A 23,899-nucleotide genomic window follows, 5' to 3' on the forward strand; every position below is an offset into this window, starting at 1 on the left:
CCAGAGGCAAAAGAAAACACTCAAAACATGAATCGCCTCATAAACCATTTCCCCTCTTCCCATTATTGCTTACGCGCGCATCTGTAACTAACACCTGACGAAATCCCCCAGCTTCCAATCGACTAGCGGCGCCTCTTGATCAAATTCACCCCGTCTCATTGGGGGGAAACCACGCATCCATCACACCCGTCTACCCAACACCTACCCCATATTCTCCTTCCCCCGTCGCATCGTCGGTTTTCCTCTCGGACGCCGCACATCAACCGAAAACCTATCCTCGGTTGAAGTTTAGAAGGTGCAAAACCACACCCCAAGCACCTTCCTGAACCCGACCTCCGACCTCCACTTCCGACCCCAAACCAACCGCTTGCCCGTCCGTGTTGCAGTTACACGCCGCGCTGGGCACTTGCACTTGCAGTTTGTAACGACTAGCGACTCAGGGAAAGTCCCAAGTCGAGCCAAACTTCCGGCGACGATTCCCGAGTCCAGTTCCCGTACCTTGCTGCCTTACCGTACCCAGACCCTTTTTATACCTCTTTTATAAACTCCCAGCTTCTTCCTCTTCTTTTTTTTCGCCCATCATGCCCGCCGCTGTCTTCGCCTCTTCCGTTCAGCGATCTCTTCTCTCGTCTTCGCTGCGCCGTGTAGCTGTTAGTTCATCCGCCATCCGCCCTCTCCGAGCTTCCTTCGGTGCTATCCAAACTATCTCTCCCTTCGCCGTCCGCACAATGGCTTCCCACCAGAAGATCAAGGTCAAGAACCCCGTCGTCGAGCTCGACGGTGATGAGATGACCCGCATCATCTGGCAGGTCATCAAGGATAAGCTCATCCTTCCCTACCTCGACATCGACCTGAAGTACTATGACCTTGGTCTTGAGTACCGTGATGAGACCAACGACCAGGTCACCATCGATGCCGCCGAGGCTATCAAGAAGTACTCCGTCGGTGTCAAGTGTGCAACCATCACCCCCGATGAGGCTCGTGTCGAGGAGTTCAAGCTGAAGCAGAGTAAGTTCATTCCCATTCCGACCCTGTCTTAGTTCGCGTTGCGCCTCGATGTTCACCCCGCCAATCGCAACCCCGCATACATGAGGCATGCAGGAAAGGCAACATGAGGGGAAACAAGCAAGCAGCAGAAGCGAATGAAACCTGCAGTAGTCAGCTTAACAAAAGTGAACTCGGCTAACTTGCATGTCCAGTGTGGCTTTCCCCCAACGGAACCATCCGAAATGCCCTCGGTGGTACCGTCTTCCGTGAGCCCATTGTCATCCCCCGCATTCCCCGTCTTGTTCCTGGCTGGAAGAAGCCCATCATCATTGGCCGTCACGCCTTTGGTGACCAGTACCGCGCCAAGGACGCTGTCCTGCCCGGCCCTGGTAAGCTCTCCATGGTTTACACCCCCGAGGGTGGCCAGCCTCAAGAGATTGAGGTCTTCCAGTTCAAGAACGGCGGCGGTGTCGCTCAGACCCAGTACAACACCGACGAGTCCATCACCGGTTTCGCTCATGCATCCTTCAAGCTGGCTCTTGACAAGGAGCTCCCTCTCTACATGAGCACCAAGAACACCATCCTCAAGAAGTACGATGGCCGATTCAAGGATATCTTCCAGGAGATCTACGAGTCCACCTACAAGAAGGACTTCGAGGCCAAGAAGATCTGGTACGAGCACCGTCTCATTGACGACATGGTCGCCCAGATGATCAAGAGCTCCGGCGGCTACATCATGGCCCTCAAGAGTAAGTCCATCCTTGTGGTCTGAACACTTGTTCAGGCTCTTTCTACTTGAAACGCATGAGAAACGCATGAGACCTAACATCTACAGACTACGACGGTGATGTCCAGTCCGACATTGTCGCTCAGGGCTTCGGCTCTCTTGGTCTCATGACCTCCGTTCTCATCACCCCTGATGGCAAGACTTTCGAGTCTGAGGCTGCCCACGGTACTGTCACTCGCCACTACCGTGAGCACCAGAAGGGCAACGAGACCTCCACCAACCCCATTGCCTCCATCTTCGCCTGGACCCGTGGTCTCGTCCAGCGTGGCAAGCTCGACGACACCCCTGAGGTTGTCGCCTTTGCTGAGAGCCTTGAGCAAGCTTGCATTGACACTGTCGATATTGACGGTATCATGACCAAGGATCTTGCCCTTGCCACTGGCAAGTCTGAGCGCAAGGACTATGTTACCACCAACGAGTACATGGATGCCGTTGAGCGCCGCCTCAAGCGAACTCTCAAGGAGAAGCTGTAAATGCATTGCCATCTGCCGTTTTTCGCAGCCTCCCTTTAGCATCTAATTCCGCTTCCACTTTTCTGGCCTCTTATGCCTCCGCAAAGAGTAGTCACTATTTTATGAACTCTTAAACAATCGGCGTCGAATATGTTGTCACAACTCGAATAGCATCTCACAGTCTTGAGAACCACAAGAGCGTCACCTCTTGCGATCTCTTGGCCACTCACTTTCTCAACAGAAAGGAAGTTGACATCGTCAAGAGCAACCATGAACCGGAACCTTCTGCACAGACACACGCAGTTGGCTAACGACTTATGAAAAAGCATTCCTCCATCGTCATTGTGGTTGGATAGGATGTTGGGTTTTCTGAATATGTAAAAGCAAAGATTTGAAGAGGAGACAGCATGTATCATGCCACCGAGTATTGGAAAGCAGATGCCATGTAGAAAGCAAGCTTGTTCTTAGCATATAGACAAGATGGGATACCCAGCTTTATAGTTTTCTTCACCTAGATCTTCCCCGGCCCTTTGCATTGTGACCACTCGTTCCCCATAGTGCATTCCTCCTAGTGCTTCTTTAGTCGCGGGTCAATGGGTGATAGAGTCATAAGATGTGCTCAAATTGAGCTTAAAGCAAATCTATTGGACCTTGAAACATGTCCCTGGACCTCTTCTCACATGTACGATACATCAATGCACAGCTGCTCTTGGTAGATGGCGCTTCAGACGCCTCTTTTTGTCATACTGCTTGCTGTCAAACCTCGGTAGTTGTCCGTAGCTAGCGTAACCGACACCCAATCTCCAAAATAATTCCCTGTTTCAGAAAAGCAACAGCAACAACCAACTCCCTATTTCCCATTTTCCCTCGTTCCAAAGAAAACAGATGTGCGTGTTCCTAGCTTCAGCGTTTGTATGCAGCCCCGTGGCGGGGAATGCCTCGGCTTAAGCCCGCACGTGTATATAAAAATATGAAAAGGATCGCATAAAAGGCTGACATCAAAGACTGACGAGTACAGAGGATAAACACACCCGTAGACCCGGGTTGACCCGATCGAGATGGCCTCGGTTGGCCGGAAGGAAACCCGCGCTTGTTGAAGCATGCTATTCTGATGCCGAGGATTTCGCATACATACGGATTCTGTCCGTAGGGTTCCGTTCTTCGATTTCGATATGTAGTAATACAATTTTGCAAGTTTTGACCATACAGTCGAGAGCGGTTACTCTCGCTCTAAGAACAGCACCTCTCATTGCAAGGTTGCGTCTGAATACAGACGTATCTGATCAGCCCTATGCCGGGCCTATTCAGCAGAAGCTAGAGGAGCCTCCTTATCTTTCTTGGACTTGCGTGCGCTTGGTGTGCCTTCTGCTGCTTCGCTCTTACGCTTCTTCTTCGTTGGCCTCGTTGATGAACCACGGGGCTTGTATCCCGTGTCGTCTTCTGCATTTCTCTTGCGCTTACCCCTGACAGCAGGTGTTGATGTAAGCTCCAGATCCTCGTCCATGCTGGCGTCCACATCGCGATCCGCGGCTGCTGCTGAGCGAGCTGCAGCACTGACACGCTTGCCCCTTGTACTGGCTCTTCCACCACGCTCACCTCGTGATCCACGCATCTTGCGCCCGCCGGTATGACCACCTTCAGCATCGTCTGCGTCTCCATGTGCTTCTCCGTCCTGAAGGAAAATCTTAGGGGCATGTTTACGCAGCCAATTTGTCACACTTGTAGGATTCTTAAGATGTGGGTGTGACTGATGATGGTTGCCAGGATGAGCGCGGGGAGCGAGTGTAGGGAGCATATTCTCAGGGTCGAGGGCCATATCGATTTCGTAAATGTAGTTGTCGATGTCATCGGCAGATAAGAAATCGGCAGGATAGGTTTCGCCATCGACAGCCTTAAGGTCGCTGACGGTTTGCGGTAATGTCTCCTTGGCGCTGGTGTATGAAGAATGCGGTACACTCTTGACGAGGTCTTCAAGCTTCTTCTTGGGTGTGTCTTTATGTAGCTCATGTTCTTCATCCAGGGGATGGACAAGCGCATCGGCTTGGGATGGAGGCTTGAGGGATACATCGACTTGTTTCTCGGGAGGAATTTGGGGAGAATTGTTGATTTCCAGTAATAGATCCAATAAGCGGCTATTGATAGCAGGTCAGTATCGTGTCTGCCGGTAAACAGTTGATGAACTGGAGATAGCCTACTCATTCTCTACAGCCAAGCGCTTGACCAATGCAGCAGCCTTGTCTTCTTGCTTGTGCAACTCCTCGCCATCATGCATCTTGTGATCGAACACGATGCGCATCTTTCTATACTTCTTCTTCCATGATTTGTATCCAGCGCGATGACGAGTGGCGCCCTCTGTTTTCATGGGGGACTCGTCCATTGTGAGGGAGGCTATGATGGACGCGCGATCGGGCGAGAGATATCGTCAATGAAACGCGCTGAGGGTTTGCGAATATAATCGAGATACGAAATGATCAATCGCGTGGTGTTTGTTGATGATACGAGTTGGCGATGTTTGTCAATGCTGAAGGAAACAATGGGACAAGTAGAGAGTGGCAGGGTTTTGCCAATAAGAATTGATGTTTTGGCGTATTCAGTTCTGTTCAGGGCCAGGCCAGGCCAAACCAAACCAGGCTGTGACGGGACCTACGGGTCTCTTCCATTCAGGTGGTGTTGTTCTCACATTAGATCGGTACGTACCTTACAGTAGCTCAGGCACCCTTGGCGGTTAGGTTGCCCCAGATCAGCTTCACAAGCCCGGTTCTAAAATATTCCGCGTACCGAATCGGAGAGGCTTAGGGTAGCACGCGACAGTAAAATGCAAACTTGAGGATGTCACAAGATGTCTGAGATTGATGAAGGAATATGATTGAAGTAAATCTCTGTATGCGACTGCTTGTTTTCTTTGGCTACTCATCATTATTCTGAGCAGCACACATAGATTCAGTCACCAGGTACTCAGTGATTCATCGACACACCAACAGCATACCATCTCAATGTCGGCGAGTTGTTCGAGAGTATGTTGTAAAAAATAGTTTGGAGCCAAGTTGAAAAGCCTTTATTGTGCCTTTATGACCTGAAAATCTCATTATCTATTCTTCAAAGCCAAAGCATCATGGTGATAGCTCCTTTCCCAGTGTGTCTAGTTCCTCCTTAATGAACTCGGCAGCATTCATCATCTCTGTGCTTCCATATACGACCCTCTTCTTAGCCCTGTCGCCTCCTGCTCGACTCACCCACTCCTGCAAGTTACCATATTCATCTATGCTGCCACCGCCAATTGTGAAAACGACAGCTTCACTGAATCCTTGTCTTCTTTGACCAAAGCTAGCTGTTTGTCCGGACACTTGGGAACCAGGCATGCCACCTGGAGTAGCTCCAGCCCCAGACCGCATGGCACTTGGTGCAGGCATGCTGCCTCGAGCATTGGCGGATCTAGGATCGTAGTACTTGTAGTCCTCTGTCTTGGCAATAGCTGAAGAGGAGGCTGACGAGGGGTCCATGATCGATTCGACGATCTTCGTAACTGTAAAATCGCGATCGGCGGGGAGGAAGTTTTTCACACCGCTGATGAGACTCTCAAAGTTTGATGACAGACCAGTGGGCACTCCTGATTCTTTGAGGCGGTCGGTGAGACGAGATGACATAGATGAGAAGCGACCGAAGATGTCTGAAGTTTGAGCAGGCTGAGCAGTGCTGTTGATGGTAGTGAGTTGTGTCATCTTGGTTGTAGCGCGAACCCTGTCTTGGTCAGTATGCGCAAGACAAATCAATGCTTTTAAAGAACTTACTGTCGAACGTAGGGCAAACATGACACATCCGCGCCAGCTTCTGAGAGGGCCTTTCCGAAACCCTCGAATTCTTGTCGGCTCACTTCTTGTTCTGTACTCAAGTACCAGATGATGAACAATCGCAGCTTATCAACGGGTTCAGAACCTTTGGTACTGTCACTAATGATTTCCATAATCTGAGGTTTGGTCTGCTTCACAACATTCTCCTCCAGTTGGAAATAGTTGTCAAGCTGGCGGTCCTTGATTCCTGTCAACAAAGCTGCCAGGATGTTCATATGCATGTCGAGAATGCCTTTACGTTCTCTCATTTCAGGAAGCAACGTTATTGCCTCTTTGAGATGCTGAGCGCTCGCGCTGGTATCGGCCTGCAAGTCCTCGAAATTTGTAACACCAGTCCTTTTCGTAATTGCAGCTGTTTCTTCTTTGTATTTGGTCAATTCGGCATCGATATCCTCCGCTACTTGAGGGAAAGGACTGCCAGCGTTTTTGGCCCAGAAGAAGTCGTTCGTAGTCAAATCATAACCCTTCTTCGTGGGGCCTTTGGAAGGGCTCCCTTCTTCCGCAGGGCTTTCGATGGTGATGCGATTGAGCTTCATGTTGAGAACATCATGAACCAGACTTTGATATGTCCAAGAATGAGAAAGCATTGGCACCAAATCAACGTTTCGATCGAGAAGAATGAGTACGGGTCGAGAAGAGTGAGTACTGGATGCAGCGTTCGTTCGCGGTCCAGAGAAGAGGTTGTCCTTTGAGTTGAGGATGTGGTCTCGGAGTTTTCGGTCGAGTCGCGCGGCGACCATATCTGCAGCACCGTCTTTGGGGCATCGGATAATAGGAATGACTCCTGTAAGATTTATCAGCATGTCGGGTTGAATACAGAATGTCTGGCATACCCATAGTAGCAATCACACTGAATAGACCACTAACGATCTTATCCACTACGCGATCAAGCTCCTCGTCGCTGGTGTTTGCACTGTTCAATGCCCAATACGTATGCTCTTTTTGCATGCCCAGACTGAATAGATCTGGTTCAGCGACAATGAAATTTAAGTATTGGTCAAAAAGCTGAGCAATATGTTCGGATGTTCCAGCAGCAGCAGTTTGTGTAGCGAACTCCTCGAGAAGGACGCGAGGGAGGGAGGATAGGAAGTTGATGTAAGCGGGAGTGTAAAGCCCCTTCTGCAAGTCGGATGTAATGGCTTGGAGGTTTTGCGCATTCGGTTCGAGGAGGTAGATGACTGGGACATCGGGGATAGGGTGCCTTGCGCCGCCAATGTGCCTGCGCAGCTCATGTTAAACATTGTATATCTTTGTGAGGCTCGTCGACTTACATGTGCATGGTTACGCCCATTGAGCGCAAGTCGCTGACGCGCATGACACTGCTGATAACATCCCGGCCGAGATCATCAAAGACTAGTACCTTCCAGATAGGGTTGCCATCTGCATCGAGGATAGGTGCAACAGGAGCAAGTAGACCGTTGGCGTGGGCTTCGTCGGCCTCGGAGGATTCGACACTCTCGTTCAAGTTGAGGATCTTCTTGAGCGACGCTGAGAAAGGCATGAGTAAGAGAACGAGGGGCGCACTGAGCTTTGAGCATCACAAACCTATTTGGCGATCGCGCAGAGAGTTACCCTTGGTTGCCATACTGGCAGATGACGTCGGGGCGTCGAGAGCTCAAGGTGGTGATAGTGGGATGTAATTCAGGAGAATTGCCAGGTCGCTTGTTCACAAAGGACTCGATTGTAGGAGGTAACGCAAGTCGAAATAAGATATTGTAGCCTTAGAGGATCCTAGGTACAGAACCTTGAGCCAATCTTCAAGTCAAGAAAACGTACTGGTATCAATTAGGTTGTTGGCAGCTTGAGGCCACGATCCAATACTACGGTTGCTGGAAAGCTTCCCCGATGGCGCGCAAGCTGGAAGCACGGACCGATACAAGCGCCGACACGATTGGACATGGAAAGTGCCACGGTGCTGGGCCCGCTGGTTCCAAAGGGGCATTTGCCAGTTCAGTTGCCCACCGTCATGATCGTGTTTGTGCCTGAGATATGGGGCCACATCATAGCCAAACACGTCCAGGTCCGTTCTCTGAGCTCCATGCGAAATCGCCAGGGACTTCTCTTCATTCTCTTTGATCCGACGACACTTCATCAACCACCATCAACCATCGCGACAATCGCTGACTGGCGCTCAGCAGGTCAAACGCGTTTATATATAAGCTGCGCTTGGTATTTTAATCCCCATCTTTGTGCTCATCCTCCGGATCTGCGCCCGCGTCAAACGCCTTGTCCCGGCGAACCAACGGGTCACCCTTGTGCTGCTCTATTTGCCTCTCCGACAGGTCACACCTCCGTTCGATAATGTTGTAAACACCACGCGACTTTCTCAATATACAGATTGCAATAGTTGCTCCGCATCTTTTGGTAGGAAGACGGACAGAGTTACTGTACTGAAGGAGCCTTATCCGAATCAAAGGGTATGCCCAAACTTGACCCCATTCCCTTTTTCCACCCTGCACCAATCAACCTCTTTACCTCTGTCGCGTCATTCTGCATGGCTCGGTTATACCGCCATCATGAATCAAAGCAGCAGCATTGTATATGTGATTTCTCTATAACAATGGAATCAACCACCACTTGGACTCTCTGCAGCATTTAAATTGCGAGATGAAGAGATGGTTACCGTCGTGGAGACTTGCTTGGAGATTAAGCTCCTCAGCATCGTCTTCTAAGGGCGAAGAGCTGTGGCGGCTGGGTAACCCAGAGAGGTCCAGGTGACGAAAACCAGGCATCTACAATCTGGCCAGTTTTGCAGGCGAACGCGCACCTAAAAAAGCTGCGGCACGAGTATTTGATGATATAAAGAGCATTCATTCATTCATTCATACAGAGTCAGAAAGGGCGTCATGGCTGTTGATCATCGCCTTTGCGACGTTGCAGGCGCCTGTCTTTTCAGGCGCTTGCTTGGGTACAGGGGCTGGAAATAACGCTGTCTTCAGCTCCAACTTCTGCTCAGCGGCACCCCAAGAGAGCAACATCACAGGGACTGCGCTGCACTAAAATGCGGGTGCACACGCATCTGAAGGAAACATTGGCTCCACCACCAAAGTCATTCCAGAATGCCACTACCTACTACCTGTTATCCAACAAAGCAATCTGAATTGCTTCAGAGATCAATTACTGCGACAAAGCCAATTTTATAACTTGGGTTCGAGTTTATCATACTCGATTCTTTCTCGAGTTTCTTTGTCGACAAGCCTGTCGCACTCAATTCGTTGTCCAACCTTTGATCAATCAGCCATACACCCTTTTTCTAAACCAACGGCCTCTTAATGGAAGATGGATGGATGCTCTTTATCAACGCTCTCTACGCATCAATCATGCAGGAAACCCACGAGAATCCCTTTGTACTATTATTCACATCACTTATTACACTACTGACCTTCTAGTTTCTTGTTATAGACTTTGCTGATGGTTTTTTTTGCTTTCTCTAGACTTTCAGATTCATTCACCTCGACCCTTTCCCCAAGATCTCGACCCTTCTCTGTCCGTCCGTTTATCGACTAGCGTATTTCTATGGTGGGCCACCTGCAGCTGTGATAGCCGACGGCCTCTCCCTAACAGCGAGACACTTGCATAAGTCTCTTGTCAGCTTAATTTCTGTATGTCAGTACATTATTTGTCGCCTTTCAGATAAGGCTACGTCAACCCCCAGCCACACCCTCGCGTTGTGTTGCACGAGGCCCAAGTGACTGCCCTTACTCATTTCCTTCATCACGTCCTTCGCGTTTACACATTCGCACCTCATCTTAAGGTAGCAATGATTGCTAATACCATGCAATAGCTCTTAAAGCTGCCCAGGATAATTGACCCTTGGTCTCTGTGGTCGTATTGCTGTTGTAGCAGCAGCCTCTTCTAAACACAGCATCTATCACAAGATGCAGTCTTGGTCAAACAATGGCCAAAACGGCGCTGATGAGACACAGCATCAATGGCACAATAACTATGCCTTTGCAGGCCAAAACGGCCAGTTTGACCCTCATCAGCCTTGGTCACAGCCTGTGAGCGAGCAGGCAGCCTACTCACAACTTAATCCTCAAGATGCCTCCCCATCAAACTTTTTCGACTCTGATCAAAGCCACCCCTTCCTCTCAAGCACTCTGCATGGCTCTCAACAGGACCAAGCAGGCTACCACCCAAGCCATGACTCTCTCTCCATGAACCAACAGTTTCCACAACAGTCACAAGATGTAATGGATACAGACTTTAGTGGAATTCATCCTGATATCTACGGTCAACACGGCAAAATGAACCTGGATAACGCCATGGCTGGCATTGGACAACTATCAAGTCATCCTCATTCTACCAATTTCCCATATTCTATGGCACCACAAAATGAGTCATCCTTCGAACCTTCTATCCAGCAGTTTTCTCAGCAGCATGTAATGCCACAAACAAGTAGGCAGCAGAGCCATACGCCAGTGCAGCAGTTTGATAGCATCCCGTCTGCTTATACCCCAGGTCATAACTTCAGTCGACCACCCCAGCCATCCCCGGTCCAGAATCAGCAGCAGTACAACCAAGCTGCTTTTTCTCCTCCAGTGAATGGCCAGACGCCCCAGCCACGACCGAATGATCAACTGAACTTCCAACAAGGCCATCCGCAAGCACGACAGCAACCTCAGCCTCAACAGCAACCTCCTAAGCCTCAACAGCAGATGCAGCAAAATCAACCGCAAAAACCATCACCACAGCCCCAGTTCGCCCCCAAACAACCTGTGGCCTATCCCCAGACCTCGCAGCCTTTGCCTGGGCAGAACTTCCAGCAATCGATACATCATCAGCAGCCACCCCACTTCATCAACAACGCCACATCACCGCCCACAGCTAACACGCAATACATTTTGTCACAACCAGGCACGAATCAAGATACTGGGGCCCTTCAACCCGCAACAAACGAACCGCCCCCTAAGAAGAGGAAGCGAGTAGTGAAGACTGAAGTCAACACCCCTACCCCCACTCCGGAGCCCACTGCAGCATATGTCGACTCTCCTGTTGGGTCTCCTGCTGTGAAAAAGATTGATGATCTCGATGGCCTTTCAGCTCCGACTCCTACCCCTGAAGAAGCCCAGTTAATCAATCAGTTTAATATGCGCACCAAGGCCGCCCAAGCCAAATTTCCTGTTATCAAAGGGCTTCCTCATTTGGTTCATGATGGAACAATTAAGCTTCCCGCACCTAAGAGCTATGATAAGCTTGCCCCTCTTGTGGCACTACCAGCCCGTAGTGGAAGACAGATGGTCCCCGAACTTGGTTACAGTCTTCCATGTGAAGTCCAGGGGCGCTTCACCAGCCAATACCGCCCCTCTCCAGACAAGGGTGGGCTTGATGAGAGGCGCATGGAGGCTAAGGTGCTTTTGGATGACTTTGATCGTTCCATGAAGAGCTTAGGCAAACGTCGTCCCAAATACACGGAGTACCCGCATGCTTTCAAAGAGCAACTTAAATCTGATGAGGCGTCGAAGAATAAAGCCGAGAAAAAGGCAAAAAAAGAGCTTGAGGAAGAGCGTGGTAAGCCAGTAAGTTATCCGGTGCAGTCTTTCGTAGGTTGTATGACTAACCATATCCAGATCCGCGCAGCTACCCGCCCAGCCGACCCTGCTGAAGCTGCTGCCTGGGATGCCATCGGGATGGTGCACATCGAGCAGTCTGTTGCACGCACCAATGCCCTCATTGCATCCCGCGTTCAACAAGCAGGCGAATATTTCATCAAACTTCGCAGCGAAATGAACCGTGCCAAGCAGGAACTCGACCAAGCTATCAAGGACAAGAAGCCGGATGGCGTGGTTGCAAGGGACCGACAGGACTTTGAGCAAAAGAAAGAAATACTATACCGAGCTTTGGATGCCACTATCGAGCATGCAGATGATGCGGTATTGGATAACCTCGGTGGTCACCAAAAGCTAGTTTTAAGTTTGGTGAATGCGCTGATCATGTGTATCAAAGCGAGTGACTTCTCGGGAAAGCTCCCCAAGATTGTCCTCGAGATGTTTACACATTTTCCTATGACGAAAAAGATCGCTGAGACAACAAACTTTGAAACAGTGAGGAAACGGTTTGCCGACAAGGGAGACTCGGAGGTCAAAGAGCTTGTATCAGAGATTACAGTCAAAGTCAAGAAGCTCAAGGCCAGTGAGTCCGAAAGCACAGGCTATCAAGGCACTTCTGCCTCTAGCAGAGCGAAGGCTAAACCAGGCCTGGAGCCTTCAGCCAAGCGTGGGCGAGACGAAGAGGCTGAAACAAGAACGGTTAAAAAGATTGCAGTAGAATCCAGCGGCAATGCTCTTAGCAGGAAACTTGCGCAGCCCAAGATTCAACTTCAATCAGCATCCAAGACTAGTGCAGCAAAGGCAGCAGCAGCTTCTATTCTGCCTGGCAAACCCAGACCAGTAGCCAAACCTGCACCAAAGCCTGAAACCAAAGCAGATGTGAAGGTCATAAGTGACGACAAGATAAAAGCCGAAGCGAAGCCATCAAGAACTGAGACGAAACCACCGGCACCTCGAAATGGGACTACAACCGCCCTAAGCTCAAGCTCAGCCAGCGCCTTGTCCGGTATTGCTTCGCTCTTGGACTCAATCAATGCACCAAAAGTCGAGGCTCCTGTTGCACCGAAGGAGACAAATGGGTCTGAAACCTCCGAATCACCTGAAGAGAAGGCGAAGCGTCTCCGGAAAGAGGCTCGCCGTAAGCTTCGAGTCAGCTGGAAGCCTGAAACTGAGCTCGTTCAGATTAGGATCTTCCAGAAGGAAGAAGCTGAGGATGAGGGACGAGAGTCTAACATGACCCGAGATGCCGCCGACGATCGATCTGAAGGAATGGTACTCAAACAGCGTGCCAACGTAGAGGAAGAAGAGGATGATGAAGACGTTCCTTATCAACCTTGGATGGGACCTGTCGCGATCGACTTCTCTAGGCTGCCAACAGACGTCCGAAACAAGAACTTCGTTACCCGAGGCGGAAATGTCACCTTTACAACAGACGAACAGCAGCGCATTGCGGATAGAGAGCAACGAGAGCTCATGGCTATCTATACCGACCCCGACGACATACCGCCCTCACCCAAGTCGCCTATACCTGAGGTTGCTGGACCTGATCAGCAGAAGACACAATATCTGCCCGATGATTCAAAGTTCCAAGAGATCCAGGTTCGATGGCGCGATGAGCAGCAAATGGGATCTGATGGAGCTCTCTACACGGCCCTACAACGCATCGAGGCGAAGAACAATCCAGGAACTCGTCTCGATTCGATTCTGGGCAACCTCCGAGGCGTCTCTTCGGCGGCCCGCACATCCCCTCAACATGCCACTGAATCACAGCACCATCCGGCTCTAGCTAATGATACTCTACCTCTTATCGCTGGCCGTGCCGTATTGGAACAGGTCATTGCAATGCTCAAATCCGACAAGGTCAAGAGCTGGCGAGACTCTAACCCGATCACGACCGATGCCTGGCGTACGTTCCATTACTCTGACACGCCTACACGCCTTTGCGGAGGTGCCATTGAAGGTGTGGCCAAGTCTCTCGCAGGCATGCCATTTCCCAGCAATTCACCTCCAGAATGGATTCTCCATGATCAAGAGAAGGTCCGCGAATGGCAAATGGGGCACAACAAAGAACTGGTATCCCGACAGAAAAGAGCAGACGAAGAACGTGCGCGTGCAGAAGCGGAGGCCAACGCCTTGCAAGCAGCAGCTGTCGGTGCTTCGTCTGGTCAGGCCCCAGCCAACCCTCAGGACTGGGCGGCCTATTATGCTCAGCAACAACAGGCTTATGCGCCTTACATGGCTTTGTTGCAGCAAATTCAGCCGCAGCCCCAGACGACAACTGCACCTGTGCAGCAGCAGCCGCAAATTCCTGATACCCAGCTCCAGTCTATCCTGGCCGCTATCAACCAGCCGTCGCAGGCGTTAGGCCAAGCCTCGACCGCGGCCCCAAATGTTGCTTCATATCTCAACCCCAACGATCCATCATATCAGCAGTACATGATGCTCACCCAAATGGCACAAGGACAGCAAGTCCCGCCTCCGCCTCCACCACCCGCAGCGGAACGAGAATGGGACAGAGACAGAGCATACAGCCGAGATAGAGACCAAGATCGAGGTTGGGACCGTGAACGGACGTATGACCGCGACCGTGATGATCACGGTGGCAGAGGAGACCGTGATGGAAAAGATGGAAGGAAAAAGAAGCCTACTCTACCACCACACAAGCCTGCTAACAAAGCACTCATTGGCACCAAGCCTTGTACTTTCTGGCAGCAGGGCAAGTGTGCTAGAGGAGACAAGTGTACATTCCGACACGACTAACGATGAGCTATATAAAGCTTGTTTACTATATTGAACCTGGCTTGGAGTTTAGAAGTGGGATATATCATGGTGTATTTTTAATGTAACCAAAAAATAGCATCAGCCAAGGTCAATCGGGGGTCAAGCAAGACATTGAATTTCTTACATCATGCGCCCGAGGACGCGATATGCGCCATTACAAGAAGAATAAAAATATTTCATATTTCAACGTCATTTACATAATTGTGATTCTAATTTCAACTGCAGATGGATGGGCCTGATAACTGCTGCCAGTTTTAATCATTGGTTTATGCTCTCAGCTTTTAGATGTCGGATACTCTACCTATATCAACGATCTACTCGGCAGCAGCCATCTCTGTGTCACCCTCGCCAGCCCTTTTGACCAATCCACGCAGGCTCAGGTCATAGACAACATCCTCGACTCTCTTGACGTCATACTTGACAGCATCAGCTCGCTTGCGGAGAATGTCGTTCTTGAGGTTGAGAAGCTGGAACCCGGCGAAGAGATCCTTGATGAACCCGCTGATAACGAGAGGAAGCTCAAAGTCCCCGAGGGTGACAGCGTTGGGAGCCAGGCGGGCAAGCTCATTGGTGAGGTCCGTCAGAGATAGGAGATACTCCTCGATGGTGAAGTGGAAGGCATCGCGGTCCTTGAGGTTTGTGGGGACTGGGGCATGTTAGCGTTGAGGTTTCTAGATCAGTTTGGAGAAGGCTCGCGAACCCTGGAAAACCTCGCCAACTTGCTCGAGAGTGAGAAGGCGACCGAGAGAAGCAGGCTGAGCGTCAGAGCCTAGACCACCGAGCCAGGCAGTGTAGACAGCGGAGCCGATAGCATTTTGAACGGTTCTCGCCCACTTGCTGTTGTATCTATCACCGGATCAGATTTTGACGCTCTTTGACATGGCTGCGAGAACGTACTTGTAGTATGGGTGCTTGCTAGCCACCTCATTCAGCTCCATGACAATAGTGACCTCTTCCTTGATAGCATCTTCAACCTGTGACACAAGCGCAGGGTCTGCATTTTCTCTAATCAGCTTTGCGCATTACCAACTGGGACGTGAAAAAAAAACTGACAGCGAGCGCGGGGCGTAGAGTGAACGCGAGAGAGAAGACCTTGAGCGGTGGCAATGGCGCGCTCGAGACGCTGGATAATCTGGGTGAGGTTATCACGAACGGCGGTCTCTTCATCGAGCTTCTCCTGAAGGTGGGAGAAGATAGACGGATCGAGCAGAGGAGTGTCGGAGGACATGATGGCGGTTTGATGGAGGGTGAATGAGGCTCTGCGGATGAGGCTCTGGAGAAGGTGGAGGTTGGAGCTACGCTAATCGTTTGTTTATTCAAATGATGGGCGATAGATATTTGCCTGGCCCAAGGTTGCGATGATCACGAAAGGAATCTACAGCGAAGGAATGGAGGTGTCAAGGCAGATTTTTATTTTGGCAGCATCACTTTGATTCAGTCATCGACGTCACAAATCACAACGCAAAATCACAAAGATGGAGACAGTTCTTCCTCACTGCCCAGGCAAGCCCGAGCAAGCAACGAAAAACAAGGAGCTCAAAAAGTGCATTCGCGTCACCTGGAGGCAGTGTAATACCAGGGACACTGTGGGCGGAATCATGTGCAAGCACAGCGGAGACCACCCGAGTTTCAAAAATAGGAATAATCACGATTGATGTCCTTAGACATCTTTCAGAGATTAAACTGAAAAGAACAGATACTACACTTGATCTAAGCCAAAAGGCAAAGAGAGCTAAGGAGAAAAGAAAAAAGGAGAAGCGTAGCTCGGAGGGGCAGGGCGAGATTATATACTGGATCTGAAGGCGGTGAGAGAGCGAGTGATCTGAAGAGTGGCAGAATTTGAGCCAATGAAAAGTCGGGATTGGGCAGGCTGAGAGTGCTGCCTGTTGATTCACGGTGGGTAGGAGCGCTCCACCAAGAGCGAGTGCGCAGACAGAAAAGCTTCGTGTGAAGGCCTGAGGCTGCAGACGCTTTTCGAATTGATGCCTCAGAAGCGAATTGCATGGTGGCACCAGAAGAAACTTTCTGTGAAGCCGAGACGAGCGCTCATCTGTGAAGTGTGTGTTGGCATACACAAATAAGAGAGCAAGTGACAAAGTCGCTTTCGTACTGAAGTATAATCATTACAAGCCTTTTCCGAATCAAAGAATGAAGAACATAGATACAAATTTCCCAATAAGAATCCAAAATGTCGGCTCACGTCAAACCCAATTTTCCAGCAGCCAAGGCGAAGCTCATTCCGTCGATTCGAACTTCCTTTCCTTGGATGCTGCCCTGATGCAGCCTGCTTGCCCAAAGCTTCGAGCTATGCTTCTTCCACACCAACGAAGATTCAAATCCAACATCCTGACCACTAGAGACTACTCTCATGTTCACGATCTGCAGTCAGCTTGCATTTGACAAAGGTCTAAATGTGCTCCGAGTTCCAATGCTCGCCAGACTTCAACGCCGACTGTTGGTGGTGCTGATGGAATGCCCATCGTGTGTTGCCGTTTCAAGAACTTCTCATGAGAAAACCGACCAGTCCGATAAATGCATACCTAGCTTCCCCAACAGTCTCTGATATCGGCTACTATCTTCTATGCTTCATGCGTTCTCGAAACAGATGGTCTGAAGACCCCCGATGCGGCCCGCAGGTGGGTTTCTGGCCTGAGACACCGTTGGCTCTAAAAGTGATCAACCAACGCATTCCAATATTTGGGCGGCATCATTGGCCTTTGACCTCAGCTAATGGATTAGCTTTGACGAAAGCATGAATCCCTTCCCCGCAAGATATAGACGAGCAACGCCCAACCCCTTGCCAAGGAAATATCAAGCACCTAAGGACCAACAGGCGAAACATTGGTCAAGTGATGGTCTTGTTCAAGCTGGAAGACACCAAATGGTCGACTCACAGGTCAAGCTTGGACAATATTTGACCAGAGAAACGCAAGGAAAGGCGCAACGACCACCGGTTTTGCTTGTGAGCACCTCGTGGACGGAATGAAAGACGCGAGGTCAAGGTTTGTTCACATATTCGCAAAGGATGCAAGCTGACAGGACTTCCAAGCACGAAGTCGTTATCTTTTGATAGGGGATGCAAATTTGCGAGCCTAAATCCAATCACATGTGAATGTCCCAATGTTTGTCTGTAGTACAGGCTTCTCCCGCCCTTCTAGAATAGATGGGTTCATCAGTTCCATGGCTGAGGGTTGTCAACACCTCAAGGTCCGTGCTTCTTGATATGGCAAATGATCTTCGACATGAAGAAAGGGAAACACCCTTTCAGAAATTGAAAGGCTGTTTGGGAAGGAGTAACACCCAGGACCCGCTCTGTCGGAACGATTGGGAAGGATTGTGTTGCTGCTGGTTGGTGGTACCTGCCATGAATAATATAAAGTGGCTTAGTATTGTTCTTCAGCGCCCATCTCCAGAATGGGAACCTGAAGAATAGCCACAACTCCAGCACCAACATTCTCACAATTGAAGCTCTGATATATGATTAATATCTTGGCTTTGATGTCATAACATGGTATTCAAATTCGATATAAAAACAGCCAGTTTCTCCGATGATTGAACATCTCAGCAAGCTCTCGACTTCAACTCGACGAGAAAACCTGCAATCTTCATATCGACATCTCTTTACAATTCAATTTCTGTCACCATGTTGGTGACTAGGTCTCTCAAGCTCTGGGGCCTACTCCTTGGTGCTACCTCCGTTCTGGCAAGCCCAATTGTCCTCGAATCTCTGGATGAGACCCCTGCCGACTGGCAGGAATTCGATTTACCAGACCCTGATCAGACCATCGACTTCTCTATTGGCCTCCAGCCTGAAGATAGCCAGCTACTTGTTACTGCTCTCTATGGAGTCTCCGATCCTGACCATCCCAATTACGGCAAATATCTCTCCCGAGAATCTGCCAAAGCACTCCTCAATCCATCTGGAGAAGCTACCGAGTCCGTCAAGCGTTGGCTTACAGATGCTGGAATCCCCGAGCATCATGTCCGTGACGAGGGCGAATGGCTCCATGTGCGCACGACTTTCAGTCAAGCCGAAGGCATGTTAAGTACCCGCTTCTCTGTCTTTGCTCGCGACAATGAACGAATTGTCAGAACAAAAGAGTACTCAGTTCCTCATGAGATCGTTCACCATATTGCAACTATCCAGCCCACCACATTCTTTCCTGTCTTCGATAAAGAAGGAAACGTCGATGACTCCGGACTCAGACTCACGAAGCGACACGACAAGAACGGAAAGAAGCAACCGAAGGACGGTAATAATGGCGGCCCGGGACCCATCAACTTGGAGAAGTGCAAGACGGAACTGACGCCTGCCTGCATCCGAGAGATCTACAAGATACCAAAGAACTATCCAAAGGCGGAGAAGGGCTCCTTATACACAGTCGTCAGCTTCCTCAACGTAAGTATACTTGGCGTTCTAGTAGGTTCTTTACTGACGAATACTAGATGACTGCTCAAAACGCGCAGCTTCAAGAGTTCTTCCGACGCTTTGCCCCTGACCTCGGAGGCGTCACGTTCCGCAATGCATCGGCAGCAGGTGGAGAGAACCCACAAAGTGCCAGAATTCGAAGCAACGAAGGGAATTTGAACACCCAGTATGCCATCTCCTTGGCCCACCAAGTCCCAGTAGAACACCTTACTGTTGGAGGCTTCAATTACGACTTCAATACAGATTTGGAGTGAGTATCTTTGGAATCATCCAAACAGGCGCAACTAACTGATATCGCAGCTTGCTCAAAGTACCTGGGGACTTCACTCGATCCATCGAGAATTGGCTCGGGTTGGCGGAGTATCTCTTGAACCTGCCAGACAAGAAGCTCCCACAAGTTGTTTCCATCTCGTGGGGTAACTACGAGCAACATATCCCCAAGACGTATGCCCGACAAGTTTGCAACAAATTTGGTCAGATCGGCACACGGGGTGTCTCAATCCTAGTTGCAGCTGGCAATTTCGGTGTTGGTGTCTCATGCCAGTCAAATGATGGAAAGAACACTACCAAGTTTCTCCCGACTTGGCCCAGCGTCTGCCCATATGTGACGTCCGTTGGCGGCACAGAGAGCAACAACCCCGAAAGGGCTTGGCTTGATACTGAGTACGATCAGTCTGGCGGCGGCGGCTTCTCAGATCTCTTCTCCCGCCCTGCGTACCAGGACAAGGTTGTGAAAGACTATCTGAAGAAGAATGAGAAGAAATGGAAGCAATGGAAGAACTATATCAACAAGGACGGAAGAGCATTCCCCGATGTCTCTGCTCTCGCAAGTGGCCATCAGGTTATGGTTAATGGTCAACAATTCACTGCAGGAGGAACCAGGTAAGTTGTGTGTTAGCCGGGGAGTGAGAAAACACCGGACCTCGATGTCAGAAAAAGGTATCCTAAGCTTATGCTAAGTTACCTAAGCCTTGTCACTTAGCATTGAGGCACCGGGTTTTCTTCCTCCCCTACCCAGCCAACGTAGCTGACATAATGACTCTAGTGCGGCGGCCCCTACAGTCGGTGCGATAATTGCTTTGCTCAACAACGAAAGGTTCAAGAAGGGCAAGTCTGCGATGGGATTCCTTAACCCCTGGCTCTACAAAACTGGCCAGGCAGGGTTTACCGAGTAAGTAGCCGAATAGTTGGTATCGTTGGAAAGCGGCTAACCCAACCTCTAGCATCTTGGAAGGAAAGACGTCAGGCTGCCCCGGTGTTAGTCTCGAAGGATTCCCTTCTCCCGAAATCCCCAATGCGGGATGGGATGTCGTCAAAGGGTGGGATCCCGCTACTGGCTTTGGAACGCCGCGATTTGACAAGTTGAAGAAGCTTGCCACTTAGGAAGAGCTGGTTCCCAAGAAGGATAGCGGATTGTCCAAGAAGCGACCGGAGGTAGGGAGTGATTGTAGCGATATGCTCTGAAGAGGTGATGTCAGGTGGCTACAATGTGTAAGAGGAGGTCAGGGTGCATACATAATTCGATTCTAGCTAATCTTGAAGAGATATTACATAGGCAACAAGAACATTTTTGCGACAACAACCCCCACACTCCATCTTCTGTAGTGATTGCAATAGTACCTAGCCAATACCTTTCAGGGACTCCTCTTAAGACCCAAAGACCTTGGACCAGTCCTGCTTCTTGAAGTATTCTTCAGCAGTGCTAAGCTTTGGTGCAGACTTGAGCTAAACTAGAGTAAGTGATTGTGTGAGAGTAAAGACAATCATGAACTTACATGGCGAGGATGAACCACAGTTGGGTCATCTCGACCCTCGTAGCCAAACTCATTAAAGTAGGAAAAACAGTCAATCATCTCGCCCAAAAGCTCGTTAGATATACCTGGGGGAATAGCATTATCGTCCTTGATGGCCTTTGACGGGATACCAGTGGCCTTTGTGAAGGCAGCAGCGATGTCATTGGCGGACAGCCACTCTCTGTAGGCGATGAGGTTGTGGCCTGCAGGTTCATCAATGATGAGAGCCTTGACGAAGGGACCGGTATCCTCTTCAGGAGCGATGTAGGGGAACTTTGTGTCGACGTCAAGAGTTGAGACGAATTGAGCGATTCCATCGACGTTCTAGACATACGTTAGTTGGGTTTGCTTATTGTGAATAAATCATGGACTGACCTTGAAAGGCTGGTTCGGCGGCAATAGAACGAAGTTGCTGAGAAAAAGCCCAGCTTGGTAGACACTGGTCTTGGCCCACAGATCAGGGTGCTCTGCTTGAGCATACTCTGTCGCACGAGCCTTGCCATCAAAGTGGTAGACGCGAGTATATTTGCCCTTTGACCACTTCTCCGAATGTGAAAGAGACGAGAGAATAAAGCGCTCGAGCGTGGGAAGTTTGGCAGCAATGTCAATGACATTTTTCAGCTGCTGTTCTTCATGCTGAGCAGCCCAGTCATTGAGGGCCTGACCAGGGTCAGTTTTGGATCTGTTGGACTCGTTGTAATAGAGACCCCAGAAGTCGCTGACAGCGAAGATGGCGTGAGCGCCCTCAAGTGCTGCTTTTAAAGAAGAAGAGTTGTCGAGATCTGCTTGGACGACTTCAGCGCCCTTGGAGGATAGAGCTTTGGCTTTGGCGCTAGAGGTGTTGCGGGTGAGGGCGCGGACCTTCCAGCCTGGTTCGGAGAGGAAGACTTGAGCGACGGAACCACCTTGATTGCCAGTGGCCCCGAGAATAACGATGAGCTTGGAAGGCATTGTTGAAGTTGTTATAGGGAATTGAAGTTGAGTGAATAGAATGCTGTTGAATGAAGCTGATGAGTGCTGTCTAGGTCGAGGGAAGACCTCCTTATATAGCCAATCTCATGACAATGACTGCATATCTGCGATGGTAAATCTGCAGCCTGCTTTATCAGCATCAACAGAGTCTCTTGCTGTCGCCATCGATTGTCATGTCGTTATTGAAGTTGCTCGCAGCGGATGCCGCTCTTGGCCCCATAATTGTCCGCTCTGCCGCTCCGAGAGTGGGTCTGGAGCCGGCGCAATAAACTCAATCTCATTATCGTGCGCATTATCGTTTTGGAGTAACGGAGGAACTAACCCCCGACTATCCCAGTTCTTTTCGTGGGCGATTCGCCGTGGTTGATATGGGGAGTGATTGTCTGCAGTTGCGTTTACCTGATCGATGGCATTCACAGATCTAGCCGATAGGCTCTGTCACTCTAGCCCTTGATGGTTCAGATGAATATATAGCAGTGTGCAATGATGAATCACAGTCTGTTGAAGCTGGATATAAAAGGGACCGCGATGCTCAACTTCCCAGCAACACAGCAATTATCTCCCGCCGATAGCTTTAGCAAAGCAGCGCAAAATAATACGAATGAATAGTTATAGAAAGGCAGACAGCCAAAAGAAGTCTCATCATGGCACTCGGATACAAAAAGCCCTTTGACCTCAAACTTCCAATCTACAAGCACGGTATTCCAAGGAAGTTGGTGAAAGACGATACAGAGCTTGATAAAGCGCTTATTGACATTTTTGGAGCTTGGGACTTTAAATTCGTCAATCGCTATGACGCAACAAAGGAAATGATCACAGTCGAAACAAATGATGATCAGTCGATAGACTTGAAGAAAAAACTACAGGAGAAGGGAGTTCTGGAGCAAGACTAGCCTTGTCGATACTGAGAATGGAATAATGTCGCTTGATCCAGCAGTGCCGTTGATACAATGGAAATCTTGCTTGTGTGCGTGCCCTCATTAGTAAAGTCGATCACTATAAAGACATATAGTCATGTAGTCAAATGGTGAAGATATTGGTAGCTGTCAACGACTGCATCTTGATCATATGCCGACTATAGTAGAGCGAGAGATTCAGTGTCTTGAATTGAGTATAAATATCGTGTCGATTGTATATATACAACCTTGTACCCTACCAACCTTGCCCAAACCATTAAAACACCAAGCTGAAAACAAACACTATCGCCATGACTCCCGAGTACGAAACAACCTTTAGCCGCACTCTTCCCTTTACGACCCACAAGATTCCCCAAGAGTTCTATAAAGCTCTCTGTGATAAATTCGGGGCATGGACATGGATATGCGAGAAGAAAGAAGGGAATTATATCGTTGAAACAAATAAGGAGGCACCGGCAGACTTGAAGAAGGACCTGCAGGAGAAGGGTGTCTTGAAGGGTGATGAGCACCTGATTCAAGCCGCCTCTCGATACACAGCGGATATGGATATGAGGGTCGGGGCGGAGACAATAGAGAGCCCGCGCAGTGATTCGTAATCTAGAACTTTTGCAACATAGGAGATATTTAATTAATTAGGTAATTAAAAAGTCTTAGATTGTTAGTGCCAGTGTTTTGCTTGTCTCAGCGTGAATGACGTGGACAGCAGCGGTCTCGAGCGGCCCTTGTCCGCTCCCACTTCCCGTTATCGTTCCAGGGCGGCTCTGGTAAGATGGAGTGTTGGCCTGTATTCAATACGTCTTGCTTACCCCCGCAAGAAGGCAGTTCCATCAAGCCTTGGCCATATGTCACCATCTGACATGTAATCGCCCCGATAGCCTTTTGATACCGTATCAACGGACTGGTCATGTGCCTGTCACGATGTTACATACATACCTCTTTGGGGTTTTCGTATCCACCCCCGCGTCTCCTATAGCATATATCATATAGGCGTTATGATATCTGCCAACCTTTATGATCGAGCTGTTGCATCATAACTTCCAGACTGAGGCGCAGGCCGTCACAGACGTCTGCTGATAGCCTAGACTGCCAGGTCAAGCTCGGAGATCAGACATCCGCTCCGGTAATTAGACAATTCGGGTTGACGTAAACTTTTGTCAAAAGAACATTGCAAGGTACAAAGTAGCACCCAGCGATAGACTCCAAGAGAAATGTGAAGCTACATGATCACGGGACAGGCGTGCTGAAGAGTTACTGACTTGTATACATTCAGAGGCATATGGCGAATGTTGAGTCACGATATATGTTGCTAAGGTTCGTCAAGTCACTAGTGGTATATTCTTAACCGTAATTTCCTGATTCCTTGAAGATATAAAAAAAAACATTG

The 23,899-nt window shown here is 49.6% G+C and overlaps 8 protein-coding genes; 4 read left to right on the forward strand and 4 right to left on the reverse strand.

Moving 5' to 3' along the window:
* Positions 1 to 581: 581 nt before the first annotated feature.
* On the forward strand, positions 582 to 2,247 carry FFUJ_07099 (probable IDP1-isocitrate dehydrogenase (NADP+), mitochondrial; the record flags this gene model as incomplete). XM_023577313.1 has 3 exons in its annotated part: positions 582 to 1,008; positions 1,200 to 1,736; positions 1,823 to 2,247. The coding sequence occupies 3 exons, from the start codon at positions 582 to 584 to the stop codon at positions 2,245 to 2,247; spliced, it is 1,389 nt and encodes a 462-aa protein (XP_023430402.1).
* A 1,279-nt stretch (positions 2,248 to 3,526) lies between these two features.
* Positions 3,527 to 4,588, reverse strand: FFUJ_07100 (uncharacterized protein; the record flags this gene model as incomplete). XM_023577314.1 has 2 exons in its annotated part: positions 3,527 to 4,358; positions 4,422 to 4,588. The coding sequence occupies 2 exons, from the start codon at positions 4,586 to 4,588 to the stop codon at positions 3,527 to 3,529; spliced, it is 999 nt and encodes a 332-aa protein (XP_023430403.1).
* A 748-nt stretch (positions 4,589 to 5,336) lies between these two features.
* Positions 5,337 to 7,659, reverse strand: FFUJ_07101 (related to SLY1 protein; the record flags this gene model as incomplete). XM_023577315.1 has 5 exons in its annotated part: positions 5,337 to 5,964; positions 6,015 to 6,858; positions 6,908 to 7,293; positions 7,346 to 7,562; positions 7,620 to 7,659. The coding sequence occupies 5 exons, from the start codon at positions 7,657 to 7,659 to the stop codon at positions 5,337 to 5,339; spliced, it is 2,115 nt and encodes a 704-aa protein (XP_023430404.1).
* A 2,293-nt stretch (positions 7,660 to 9,952) lies between these two features.
* On the forward strand, positions 9,953 to 14,383 carry FFUJ_07102 (uncharacterized protein; the record flags this gene model as incomplete). XM_023577316.1 has 2 exons in its annotated part: positions 9,953 to 11,593; positions 11,645 to 14,383. The coding sequence occupies 2 exons, from the start codon at positions 9,953 to 9,955 to the stop codon at positions 14,381 to 14,383; spliced, it is 4,380 nt and encodes a 1,459-aa protein (XP_023430405.1).
* Positions 14,384 to 14,718: 335 nt separating this feature from the next.
* FFUJ_07103 (related to translin) lies at positions 14,719 to 15,632 on the reverse strand (the record flags this gene model as incomplete). XM_023577318.1 has 4 exons in its annotated part: positions 14,719 to 15,050; positions 15,105 to 15,250; positions 15,302 to 15,398; positions 15,458 to 15,632. The coding sequence occupies 4 exons, from the start codon at positions 15,630 to 15,632 to the stop codon at positions 14,719 to 14,721; spliced, it is 750 nt and encodes a 249-aa protein (XP_023430406.1).
* A 2,415-nt stretch (positions 15,633 to 18,047) lies between these two features.
* On the forward strand, positions 18,048 to 20,216 carry FFUJ_07104 (related to tripeptidyl-peptidase I; the record flags this gene model as incomplete). XM_023577319.1 has 5 exons in its annotated part: positions 18,048 to 18,803; positions 18,851 to 19,083; positions 19,134 to 19,715; positions 19,879 to 20,004; positions 20,057 to 20,216. The coding sequence occupies 5 exons, from the start codon at positions 18,048 to 18,050 to the stop codon at positions 20,214 to 20,216; spliced, it is 1,857 nt and encodes a 618-aa protein (XP_023430407.1).
* A 264-nt stretch (positions 20,217 to 20,480) lies between these two features.
* Positions 20,481 to 21,577, reverse strand: FFUJ_07105 (related to nitrogen metabolic regulation protein nmr; the record flags this gene model as incomplete). XM_023577320.1 has 3 exons in its annotated part: positions 20,481 to 20,558; positions 20,609 to 20,950; positions 21,002 to 21,577. The coding sequence occupies 3 exons, from the start codon at positions 21,575 to 21,577 to the stop codon at positions 20,481 to 20,483; spliced, it is 996 nt and encodes a 331-aa protein (XP_023430408.1).
* A 1,228-nt stretch (positions 21,578 to 22,805) lies between these two features.
* On the forward strand, positions 22,806 to 23,111 carry FFUJ_07106 (uncharacterized protein; the record flags this gene model as incomplete). Its single annotated transcript, XM_023577321.1, has 1 exon — positions 22,806 to 23,111. The coding sequence occupies one exon, from the start codon at positions 22,806 to 22,808 to the stop codon at positions 23,109 to 23,111; it is 306 nt and encodes a 101-aa protein (XP_023430409.1).
* Positions 23,112 to 23,899: the final 788 nt, after the last annotated feature.

Source organism: Fusarium fujikuroi, chromosome FFUJ_chr05 (genome assembly GCF_900079805.1).
Source record: "Fusarium fujikuroi IMI 58289 draft genome, chromosome FFUJ_chr05".
NCBI classification, from domain to species: domain Eukaryota; kingdom Fungi; phylum Ascomycota; class Sordariomycetes; order Hypocreales; family Nectriaceae; genus Fusarium; species Fusarium fujikuroi.